This window comes from Microcaecilia unicolor, chromosome 7, assembly GCF_901765095.1.
Source record: "Microcaecilia unicolor chromosome 7, aMicUni1.1, whole genome shotgun sequence".
Classification (NCBI taxonomy): Eukaryota; Metazoa; Chordata; class Amphibia; order Gymnophiona; family Siphonopidae; genus Microcaecilia; species Microcaecilia unicolor.
The window spans coordinates 103771157-103783784 of record NC_044037.1 but is presented as its reverse complement, the minus strand read 5'-3'; the positions used below and the strand labels follow the sequence as shown (position 1 = coordinate 103783784).

General features: G+C 40.9%; 1 protein-coding gene across 10 annotated transcripts in view; it reads right to left on the bottom strand.

The window, feature by feature from the left end:
• The window catches only part of FGFR1OP (FGFR1 oncogene partner), a 192372-nt gene that overhangs the window by 140788 nt on the left and 38956 nt on the right, over positions 1–12628 (bottom strand). For 9 of the 10 annotated variants that reach the window (XR_003942774.1, XM_030209094.1, XM_030209092.1 and 6 more), the window contains exons 5-6: positions 12377–12465; positions 3790–3927 (exon numbers count right to left, since the gene is read on the bottom strand). Coding sequence is in view for 9 of the 10 variants with exons in the window: in XM_030209094.1 (XP_030064954.1) it covers positions 3790–3927; positions 12377–12465 (227 nt within the window). In the remaining variant the exon portion in view is untranslated. The remainder of the gene's footprint in view (positions 1–3789; positions 3928–12376; positions 12466–12628) is intronic. The other variant, XM_030209098.1, reaches the window with a different exon arrangement.

Here is a 12628-nt window from a genome sequence, read left to right as displayed (position 1 = left end):
GACGACAAGCAGGCCACAAGTATTCTCACAGGTGGAAATTCCTAGCTACCAGGCTCACCGAAAACTACAACGCTAGGACAATAGGAACTTGAAATGTCGAAGCCTTGAAGTCAAGCAACCTGAAACTATATACATTCTAGTTGTGAAGGTTCAGCCTGGAACAGAACAAAACTAGGCCTAGTGGGGTGGAGCTGGATTCTAGACACTGAACAAATTCTTCAGGACTGCCTGCCCGAAATGGCTATCACGTTGGGTGTCGTGCTCAAGGCAGTAATGAGATGTGAATGCTACCCAGTGGTGTGCTAGAGCCGGCTGTTAAATTTTCATGAATTTTGTGAGCCGGTTGTAGAGTGCTTGTCAGACATAAGCAAAGCAGCTCTGCCATAAACAAAAGCAGTCACTGCTTCCAAGCAATCAGGTTCAAGAGGATTGCAGCAGTACTCTAAGACTTTATTGTGAGCACTTTTTGATGTGACAGCTGATTGTCTCTGCTGCCTCCCTTTCTTCCGGAGCATCAGTGGGCACTGGGTGGATGTGACGCTTTCCCTCGGTTTGCAGTTGCACCAGATCATTAAGAGCAAATGAGAAAAAGCAGTCTGTAGCTGCACGAATTTAAGTGCTAGTAAGCAAAACAAAACATGAAAAATGTACCGTGAAGCTAGGCATGCAAGAAGCTACAAGTAGGATCAAGGAAAGCTAAGCCGTTCTTACAAAAGTGAGTGCAGTGCCTTTCAAAGAAGCTTGAAAGCTGTGGAGTGCCGAGAATGTTGCTAACCAACATGGCTTCTGCATTTTCTAGCCTTGTAAAACTCTGTGATGCACTTTTAAAGCCATATGTCAGGGTCAGGTCAGAATAACCACAAGAAACAGTTAATAGCTGTGGATAAAGTCCTGTGAAATCCTACACCTCAGAGTCTGTATATGCAAGTGAATGCTCCAGTTTTGTATAAGAAGGGACTGAGCCGGCTTGCTGTCTCTCTGTTCCTACCATGTGCCTCAATTGCTGCTTCAACAATGCTGAAACAGCCAATTTCTGAGCAGGCAGCACCATATCAGATCTCTGCTTTAGCAGCTCTCAATACTGACATGTCTATCTTTGAGCAGAAGTCTTAAAGGTGCCCCTGAGAGGTGAGTGCATGGGTGCAGTCCCCAGGGACATGGGAGACGAGGAAGCTACCTCAAGTCATTTAAAAGCCAGCCATCTGTTCTTTCTCTACTTCAGTCATATTGTTTCTTGCCTCATCTCTCCATCTATTGCCTTTCCTTATGCTGTCCAGATTTTATTTCAATTCAATCTATTTTTCTATCTTTCCTTTCTCCTCATCTGTCCACTATTCACTAGCTTCCCTTCCCTGTCAATCCAATTTCTCTCTCCTCTTCCAGCCTACTTCCCCATAATCCCATCATCTGGCATCAACTGCCCCTCTACCCTTTTACCTTCCCTCCTTCACTATTTAATTTCTTGCCTTTCGTTTCTTACGTAGTCATTCACACTCTCTCATTTCTGTGTATCTAGACTCTGTTCCTTCCTTACCGTTCAGTGAATCCAGACTGCCCCAATTTGACTGCCCCTATCGGACCGACCGTTCACTTGTCTATTAGATTGTAAGCTCTTTGAGCAGGGACTGTCTCTCTTTGTTAAATTGTACAGCACTGCGTAACCCTAGTAACGCTCTAGAAATGTTAAGTAGTAGTAGTAGTAGTTATCTGCCTACTCTTTCTCTTTCTATCCATTTTGTCTAATCTTCCTTCCAAACAAGTTTCCAACCATACAACAGGGAGAGGGCAAAACTTTCAGAACCTAGTGAGGTTTGAGTTACTGAATGAACACACTTGGCATTTGCTTGTAATCAGGGATTTGTTCCGTGAGGTTGCATGGCCATATGGAATTTACAGTAAAGAGTATTGTATATTTTAATATTAGTTGTAAATTAGTTGCTACACTGTACCTTTGTACTAATAAAATTAATAATAAAGTTGCGTAAATGTTTTTTCTTGGGAGAGAGAGCCCTTTGTTAAACATTTACCAGCACACCACTGATGCTACCCCATCTGGTTTGGGTGGACTATCTATGGGCTTTAGTCCACTCCAAATAGAAGGCTACGGTTTGCTTGCAGTCTAAAGTACGCAGTACACTCTCGCCAGGATAGGCATGTGGTTTTGGAAGAAATGTTGGGAAAACAACTGACTGATTAAGATGGAACTCCGACACTACCTTAAGAAATAACTTAGGGTGCGTGCGGAGAACTACTCTACTGTGATGAAACTTAGAGTAAGGTGGACCTGAAGCTCACCAACTCTGTAAGCTGAAGTGACCGTAAAATACTTCAGATAGGAGAACAGGTTGGCCAAATGACGAGCCAATTCAGGAGATGTTGCTTGCAAATACTTTTATTCAAAGCATCAGGAGAAGGACCCGACACAGGCCGTGTTTTAGCGGGTAGAACAGCCTGCCTCAGGGGTCACAACAATATTCTCTATAACTAGAACGTCTAGTTTTGTGACAGGTGCAGATTTGTTGGAAGAAACAGAAGGGACTCCTGGAATGGCCATTATACCTGCAGCTGTCAGAGCCTGATATGTACTGTCAAATTCACCTCTTAGTAAGGTCAGAGGGGGTCAGTAACCAGCGGCGGGGGATTAAGGGAGGGGCCATGCCTTTATCCCTCCAGTGGTCATCTGGTCAGTTTGGGCACCTTTTTGGCACTTAGTCGTTACTGAAACAGGTCTAGCCAAAAACATCCTATTTTTTGCCCTGGACATTTTTACAATGTTCCACTGTCGCAGAAAAACGTCACAATCGTAAACCCGCCCTAGTTCCACCCAAAACATGCCATCAACATGCCCCACTGAGATTTAGATGAAGTGCATAGAAAAACATCTTAAAAATGAATTTCAAAAACAGCAATTTGGACGTTTTTACAAAAAAACTGCTATCTGCTGCTTTGTGAAAATTTCAGACTTTTCCTGTTTCAAAAAGGAGCCCCTTTATGTTTTTGATAACCAAGTCAAAAGCCTAACTCTAAAAAAAAATTTGATAAAATCTTAAGCTGCTCATACAATCAAGTTCTGAAATGTCAGAGCTGATAAGTTCTATATGAAAAAAATTCCCTTGAGGAATTTTGGCCCAATATGAAGAACTAAGCTACGGTTACAGGAAATGTTTAGTTGAAGTTATTGCAGCTGCAAGTGATACTACCAATTACTAAATGAAAGGTTCACAATCTTTTTTGCACAAGGATACTTATTGTTGAAACTTTTTGTGGAATAAATCAAAATATCTCCTTTTTGTCTTATTTTTTTCAATGGGGTTCTCTTATCAGGTTTAGATCTGATTCTAATCATGTTCTGAGTATAAACTGTGCTAAAATACCAACCATCCTGTGAGGGAGGTCACAAAATTTCTCAGCGCTGTTATTTCTTCCTTCCTTAAGGATGACTGCTTTTGTTTTCCTTTCTTCGCCATTTAACCTGGATCTCTTCAACCTTAACTGTGTCCTGGATATTGTTTAATTTTGTGATTGTTAGGATTTTTGTTTAGTTTCTACGTAGATATTTTCTAAATTCAATTTTTTTACAAGTTTAAATTGCTAGATGTAAACTTTAAAACTTTTAATATAAAATTTAGAACAATGTTGTCAGCATATCCATTAGACACCTACATTCAACTACAAAATAGAAAAAATAAAACTACATCAATTAATATTTTAGTCAAAACATGTGCTTCACATTTAAAACAACTGATACAGACAGTAAGAATATTTACTAGAATTTAAAACAACACTTACATCGCCATTGCTAAAAACCTTATCCTTCTGATGACAGCGCTTAATCACTTCAAGTAGCAAGGGTCCAGTTTTAGTGTTTTCAGTTTCTACAATTCCTAAATCATTTGCTAAATTCTCTCGATCTTCTGGTCTATTAGACTGAAAAACAAAATAAACATGATGCGATATATATAATTGTTTTTTTTTTTTAATTAGGGCAATATCAGTTCCACAGTCTGAATCAGAAAACAAGATTTAAACATTTCCCTGACTAGCAATTCACATCTGCAGATTAACTGATATTAGAGAGATTATTTTCTTTGATGGTACATTTATTAGTCTTTCACAACACTTACTATATCAGGGTTCCACAAACCACAGGTCACCATGGCATCTGGAAATTTTACCACGGAGTTCTTGTCCTGAACGTCTTTCCTCATTGCCACTGCCCTCCAAAAGAGCTTCTATTACAATCCAGCATGCCACATCCAAATCTTCCAAGTCTCCCGCATTAAACGGGAGACTCCTGCTTTCGCGGGTCATCTCCTGCATACCCCCTGGAGAGCTAAGAACTCCCACTCAGCAGCCTCAAGTGCCTTTCTCTTAGGACTTTGCAGATTGTGAGGGCAGGAAACCATTTGTCTTCCTCTCTCATGTACCTCCTACCACAATTCAGTATTCCTCACTCCCTCCGCTCTGTACCCCTCATCCAATAATTTCTCACTCCCTCTGACCTCCAAGTTCATCTTAGATCGTCGATGGTGGCTGTGCTCCACCAGGACTGTTTCCAGCCAGCCTGCGGGACATTTCCTCTGTCAGGTCCCACCAGCCAAAAACAGAAAGTTGCTTCAGAGCGGCGGCACCTGGCAGAGGAAAGGCCCATGAGCCGGCAGAGATGGCACAGGTGAAGAGCTGCTACCACTGGCTACCTAAGACAAGCTTGGAGGTCGGGAGGACTGAGAGATGACTGAACCAGGGGGAGGAGGGGGTGCAGAGCAGAGGGAGTGAGAGAAAAACGCCGGGACCTGGGAACCGGAGAGAGAGGGGGGGAGGAGGGAGGATACTTGTTGGATTCCTGGGGAAGTGGAGCAGGAAGAAGGGAGGAGTAACAGAGATGCTGAACCCTAGAGAGGGATGGAGTGAGGGAAGGAAGAGAGAAGACGACATGCTGGTCCCAGGCTTGGGGGTGAGGGGGACAGGAGGAAAGAAGAAAGTGGGAGACATGCTGGTCCCAGAGTTGAGGGATAGGGGACAGAAAGGAAGGAAGAGATGTTGGCCCTCAGAAGTGAGGGGTGATCGACACTGGGAGAGATAAGGAATACAGAAGGGTGATGCTCGACATGTGGAGGGGGAACAGAGGAGTGATGCCAGTCACATGAGGGGGACAGACACACAGAACAGCAAAGCTGGACAGGACAAGAATGAAGACAGAGAGTGGAGATGCTGTATATAGTTGGAGGACAGGGGCAGGGACATAGAGGAGATGCTGGACAGAGTAGATAGGAACACAGAGGGTGGTCATAGAGAGAAAAGAAATTATCAAAATGGACAAGAAGACTATGGCAAGAGCTAACAGACAAGCAGAAACCAGATACTGGGACAACAATTAGAAAAATAAAATGACAGTCAACCAAAGGAAAAAAAATAATTTTATTTTCTTATTTATTGATTAGAATATATCAGTTTTTGGAATGTACATCTGCTAGATCTAGTGTAAGACATGGCTGGGGCCTATGAAAAAACAAACTCATTTATTGGCCTGAAATCTCCAGCTTTGGGATGGACCACCCTTGGCATCTCTGCCTCCCCATCTGTTGGCAGCAGGAGACCCATTAGCAAGATATCACCTCCTGATACTACAGGACTAGGTTTGTGATAAAAGCTGCAAATTCTCACAGCTCTTATGAGACTGGTCCTGTGGCAGCAAGAGATGACATTTTATTAAGGTGTCTCTTGCTGCCAACAGAAGGGAAGGTGGCTTGTTGGTGCTGCAAAGAATTAGAGGAAAAGACTGTGGAATTGAGGCGGACCAGGAAGTGGAGCAAGGAAGTGGAGTAGAGTGAGTGGGGCTGGGGCAGAGTTGGAGGCATGTCCCCTTCAAAAACTGGTGCCCCTTGGCAGCTCTGCACATCCCTCGCCGAGCTTGAAATTACATAGTCCCCCAAATCCAGTGCTGGTCTAAGTCTTACAAGATTTGAAAAAACTGCAAAATCAGCATGGGATATGAACATCCATGTAGCTCAAACATATTGAAGGTCTTACAGACTTGAACCAGAAGGGAACAGGTGATCTGAGGCAGCCCCTCACCTTGGTGGTTGCTGGTAAAAAGGTAGCTGGTCAAGTTTTTTTTTCCTCCTCTTGTCTACAAGTTAATTGGCTATGTTCTTCCACTTAAATATGCCATTAAAATACAGTTCCACAAACCCACATTATATTTTGTCCCAGCTGGAAGCAGTGGCTACTCGAGATGACTCAGGCTGGATGACTGGTGGGCTTGGAGAAGGCTTAACCATTGGGTTAAGGAATCCTAGTTGAACTTTCTTTCATAGCATGGATTCTCAGAACTTTTCTCTTGATTACCTTTCTAGTTCCCTCAAGCAAGCCACTGCCAGATCCATCCTCAAGAAAACATTCGATGTCTGTTCCTTTTGATCTGCCCTGCAGTGGCAGAAGGGAGTAAGTCCAATTATACTCAAAAATAAGTGCCTACCTGTAATCTAGGAAGTATGTCCATCATAATATTTGTTAGACTTCTGCATAGCCCTTTCAGAATATTGTCTTTTGCTTCGGAAATATGGGGTAAGTTCACTCCAGTTTCCCACAAATTAGTCAGAATGGACTTATTTTCTTCTGCCACTGCAGGGCAGTAATTATAGGCCAGTCTCCAACATCCTTTTCTAAGTTGATTTTAAAAAAATATTTGTACCCAATTGAGTGAACTTGTGCATAAATCTAATATCTTGCATCCTTGACAATCTGGTTTACACCATGGATATATTACAGAAACTGCGATAACAGCATTTCTGATTGAACTTCACAGCTATATGGACTCTGGTTATATAGCACTTGTGGTGTCATTAGACTTTTCTGCCCCATTTGATGTCATTTATTTATTTATTTATTACATTTGTATCCCACATTTTCCCACCTATTTGCAGGCTCAATGTGGCTTACATAATACCGGAGAGGCGTTCACCAACTTCGGTTTGAACAAATACAAAGTTGTGTTTTGGTAGGATGAGGTTCATGTGAAAAGAGACATTAGGGAATTGTAGAGCGGAAGAGTTATGTTGTGTCCGTTACGTGCTTTAGTTTCGTTGTGTTGCATGGTTCAAACATTTAGGTTGGATCGGTCGGGTATGCCTGTTTGAACAGATTGGTTTTTAGTGATTTCCGGACGTTTAAGTGGTCATACGTTACACAGTTGTGTGCTTACATAGGAAAAACTGGATGTATACGTTGATTTGTATTTCAGTCCTTTGCAGTTTGAGTAGTGGAGATTTAGATATGATCGTGATGATCTGGATGTGTTTCTGGTTGGTATCAAACAAATTCTGGTAATATTATCAACATAATCTTTTCATGTCAGTGTACTAAGTGGTGGAATCCATTAGGAAAAAAACATCAGATTATACTAGCTTCTGGAAACCTCTAAAATCTTTTTTTTTTTTAAAGGAATTTTTTGCTATAAAATGATGAATCCTAATCCATGCCTATATAGCCTGTTGATATTTCTGTCAACCTTCCTGTAGACTAAGTTGAAATTTAACCATTCTATAACTTTGGGAAACAATTTTCACTTGTTTTTCTACCATGACCTTTACGACTTACTGTAAAATTACTCTATGCTTAATTAGTTAATTGTACTTTACATTATGTACTTCTATATATTTGTATCTGTAAGCCACATTGAACCTAAACATTGTTTTGGGAAAGCAGTCCACAAGGATACAGTAAATTGGCAAGGAATTTTGGTTCTTAGAATTCCAGTGTTGAAAGATACATTTTCTTCCCAATCAACAAAGCTTTTCAGACTAACAATTTCATGCCCTTACTATGAACCCCAGAGTTATTTATCATATCTAACAGAAAAGCTTCTTGAATAAAGCAAAGAGGCTGAGCAACCAAAAGTCTCAAAAAAGTATGAACTTCTGAAGAGCAGGATCACAGGGCATGAAATGATTATCTCCAGTGCACTTTGAACAAAGAGCAGTGTGCTTTGTGCATTTGTAATTGTGAAAAAAATATGCTCTATATTGACTCTCTCTAAAATCTGCTCCCAAGATTATATAGGGCATCCCTTTGATAGCACCCTCGACGTCCCAAGATCCGAGTGGCCTAAACCTTTTCCCAGTTGGCTTTCAAATTGTTGTAATTTATAGAACCTCCTAATTGCTGTAAAGTTGTATACGTGCTGCAGAAATAAATTTTAACTAGGGAGACTGAATGGAAGAAATCATTTAATTTTCCCCTAAATGGCTTTGCAAGGTCCTAGAACACAATGAAGAAATATGTTTAATTTGGCAATAGACGAACCTATCCCCCCAATCCGCTCCTATTCATTGCTGGAGACTCTGACAGGAAATCAAAGAACCATCTGTGTCCAGCAAATGTGTTAAAATATAAGCCCCTATGATGCCCATCTAGTAAACGTCCTATTTTCTATCCCTGGTAAAAAGGTCTTATTCCTTGAATAGGTAAGTTGGTCAGAGATTTTGGGGTTAAAATCCAAGTTCTGTTTTAAGCTTTCCACAGATCTCGTTAAGGGGAAATAATGATGCTACCCTCAAGTGATTGGTAAGGGTTCTATAAGGAGCATGCAACAAATAATTCAAGTGCCAAGGTTACATCAAGGTCTGTTCAGTCTACAGGAGTGTAGATAGTGTCTCCCATAATCCATCACAGAGATGCCTTAATAAACAATCTTGATTATGTATCTGCAATTCAGGGAGTCCCAAACCAACCTGTTACCAGTTACCATACAGATTTTTATCTGCAGCTTGGACTACCCCACCCCCCACACACACCAGCAAAATTTAGTTAACAAATTTTGAAGTAAAATCACATTCTTCCGCAACAGATGAATTGCTAGTACTTGAAGAACATACATCCATTTTGGGAAAAGTGTCATGTGAATAAGAATGATTCTACCTAACAGACAATGGAAGATTTTGCCAATTATTAAAGTGGACATGTGTAAGGTCCGGTATCCGATTAACATTTAGGGAATATAAGTTCCCAACTCTCATGGTGAGAAAGATTTCCAGATACCTAAATGAGTGTTTGGCCCATAGCAAAGTGCTGGGCAGACTTATACGGTCTGTGCCAGAGCTGGTGGTGGAAGGCGGGACTGGTAGTTGGGAGGCGGGGATAGTGCTGGGCAGACTTATAGGGTCTGTGCCAGAGCTGGTGGTTGGGAGGCGGGGATAGGGCTGGCCAGACTTATACGGTCTGTGCACTGAAGAGGACAGTACAAATAAAAAAGTAGCACATATGAATTTATCTTCTTGGGCAGACTGGATAGACCGTTCAGGTCTTTTTCTGCCGTCATCTACTATGTTTACTCTTCCCGAAGGGCCTTAACTGAAATATCATATAGAAGAACCTCAGAGTTAAGTCAATTCAATTTGCAACCTGAAAATTCCCCAAATTCACTGAAACTTTCCATTAAAACCACTAGAGAATGCTGGGGATCCGTAACGTGGACAAAAAGGTCATTGGCAAAAGCCGCTGTCTTAAATTCAGAATCTTCCAGCCTTATCCCTTGAATGTCCGGATTTGCATGAATTTTCCTAATTAAAGGATCTAGAGCCCAAATAAACAAAAAGGTAAGAGGATAACCTTGCCTCATACCATGATGAATGGCGAACTCCTCTGAAAGTACCCAATTAAACCACATCCTGGCTTTCGGGTTATGATATAGTAACCGAACATCATCTATAATTCTACCCTCCAATCCATATGCTCTCAGAGTTTTGTACATAAAGCCCCAAACATGATTAAAGGTCTTCTCCGCATCAAAACTGATTAGCAAAGAAGGCCTTCAAACAGAAGTAGCCACCTCCAGGGAAGCTAAAATTTTCCTCACTGTTAGCTCTAAACCTATCCCTCACAAACCCAGCTTACGAATCATGGATCACATTGGGGATAACCTAGCCAGCCGATCTGTCAAAAAGTTTGCAAATAACTGTTTCAAAATTAAGCACAGATATAGTCCTATAGGAGTCAGTAAGCAATGGGTCTTTCCCAGGTCTAGGGAGTACTATTATCTGGGCTGTATTGAGAGTACAGGGCAATTCCCCCCAAATCTATAAAGTGATTAAACATGGAAGTTAGAGGTCTAGTGAGCTCTGCAAGAATTTATAAAATTTGGCCCAGAATCCATCTACCCAGGGGCCTTACAAAGAGAGCTCTGCGTATGGCCCAACCCACCTCATCCTCTGAAATTTTTAAATTAAGAAGCTGAAATTGACTGGCTGAAATGGGGTAAATCCAAACTACTCAGATAAGTATCTCCATCTAGTCCCAAATCAGAAGATTGTGCATAAAGCCTTTCATAATAGTCACGAAAAAGGAAGTTACATATCTATCAATATTGGTTTCCACTCCCAAATTTTCAAATGAGCTATTTTCCACCCTTCCAGTTACAGACCAACCTAAACAAGGTCAAGTCACCTGCAGGGCCATTAAATGAGATTTCCAAGCCTCTGTAGGTGATACCCCATAGAAATGGTGGGCCTCTGTAACTTGGTGCTCCAACTTCAGAACAACTTGATCTTGGGCCTTACTTGAGTAACTTACGATACCTTCCACACAACACAGCTTTCGCTGTTTTCCAGAAAAGGATCAAGTTTTCTGCATATGCTATATTAAGCTCATGAAAATCCTACCATTGTACACTGAAGAATTCCCTAAAGACAGTGTCCTTGTACAAAACCAGCTGGAAATTCCAATGAGGCCCCGCTCACCCCCACTCAAGCCAATGCATGATCTGAAACCTCACAGGGCCAATATCTGCCCCCTTCACCTTAGACAAAGTCCCTCAAAATAAGGATATAATCAATTCCAGACTGGGGTGGAGTAGGCTCTAGACAAATGGGCATAATCATGCTCAGTTTGGTGTAGGACTCTCCAAATGTCCAACGAATCCAAAGTCGATGCTAGATGGGAAAGACCCCTTGAATAGTTAGCTACCTTATGGCAAGGGTTATGAGTCTTACCTAAAGTTGGATCCCAATACCACATATAAATCTCCCTCCCCCCATTATAATAGGTATACCCTCAAAGCCAAGAAGCATTGTCAATAAAGTTTTGTAAAAATGTTTGTCAGAAGTATTTGGAGCATATACATTACACAGTACTAACAGGCTTTTATGTATACCAAGGGACAACAGTATGAATTTGCCCTCCTTATCTTTATTACTTTGCGTTGAACTACATTCAAGCCTTTTCTGAAAAGGATTGCTACCCCTGCTTTTTTACCTAGGGCTGGAGCTTCCACATAGGTTTCTTGAAGGAATTTCCCTATTACTTTTTCACATATTTTTGTTTTCATTACCTACCTTGGTACTGAGAATTAGTGGCTATTATTCAAACAAAATTCTTTTAGTATCCTTTACAGATCCCAATTCTGACTTGGGCTTGGAGGCAGTGGCTAACTGGCTATGCAGTCATCACCCCAAATTGACTCTCTCCAAATCTTCTGCTATTTGACTTAGAAGGAGACAGCTTAAGCCTTTACTTTCACAGTCTTCTTTCTAAGTCCTTAGGCTTATTCACTCTCTAATGCAATACTTAGTGCCGTCCATACTCACACTGCTTTATGCCTTAGTCTTCCTGAAATCTGACTACTACAATATTGTTTATTGTGGTATTCAGGAAGTCAACATGCATCTCTTGCAGACAACTCAGAATACAGCTATCCATCTGGTATATAATCTGTCAAGGTTCAGCAACGTATCTTCTTTCTAATATCAGGATCACTGGCTACCTTTGGCCTACAGAGAACACTAAGGTGCTTTGATTGACCCACAAAGCGATACATAGGAGCCTTCCTTCTTATTTATCTGCCTTGACTGTCCCTTATGTTCCTTTTAGGTCGTTATGTTCTCAAGGAGGTAAATTATTTGTCATTCAGCCATGGCCCACAAGCATCTGGACTCTACTAAAATCTCTGCATTATTTTATTAGCTCCCTCTTTATGGAATTCGTTACCATAATGTATCATAAAGAGCCCTCATATAAGAAATTTAAGACAGTTCTGAAGGCTTACTTTCTAAGCATTGCTTTTCAGTGTCTTTGATTTGGGCAGCCCTCAGTGGGGGCCACTCATGGAGCAGTTTTTCTCCTTATGTCTTGCTTTTGATTTTCTCCTTATTCTGTCTCTTTCCTATTTATGATTATTTTAACTTGACACCACTTTGTGTTGTAGCCAAAGAGCGGTATAAATATATAATTAAATACAAAATACAGTGATTACAAACATCTCTAATGCATATTCATTTGGGATATCCTGAACATCTGCCTGAATTGTAGCCCTCCAGGATTACAGTTTGACACCCATAAATAGGAACATTAAGATAGTCTCCCAAGAAATTCAAACACTCACTGTGCTTGTCTCCGGCTGAAATACTGCCAAGGTGAAGTCAAGATTGAAAAACTGAAGAAATTCCATAATAAGACTGGATACCAAGCGACCTAGAAGTAAAATTGAAAAATGAAAAATAATTGAATAAGTTTTGTTTGCTCCCAGATTTATTAACTATACATGTCATTTAAATAGTTTTAGATTTTAATTCCCAATAAAATATTTACTGGGTGGTTCAACTCCAAATGTGTTTTCATAATATTTACTGTCATT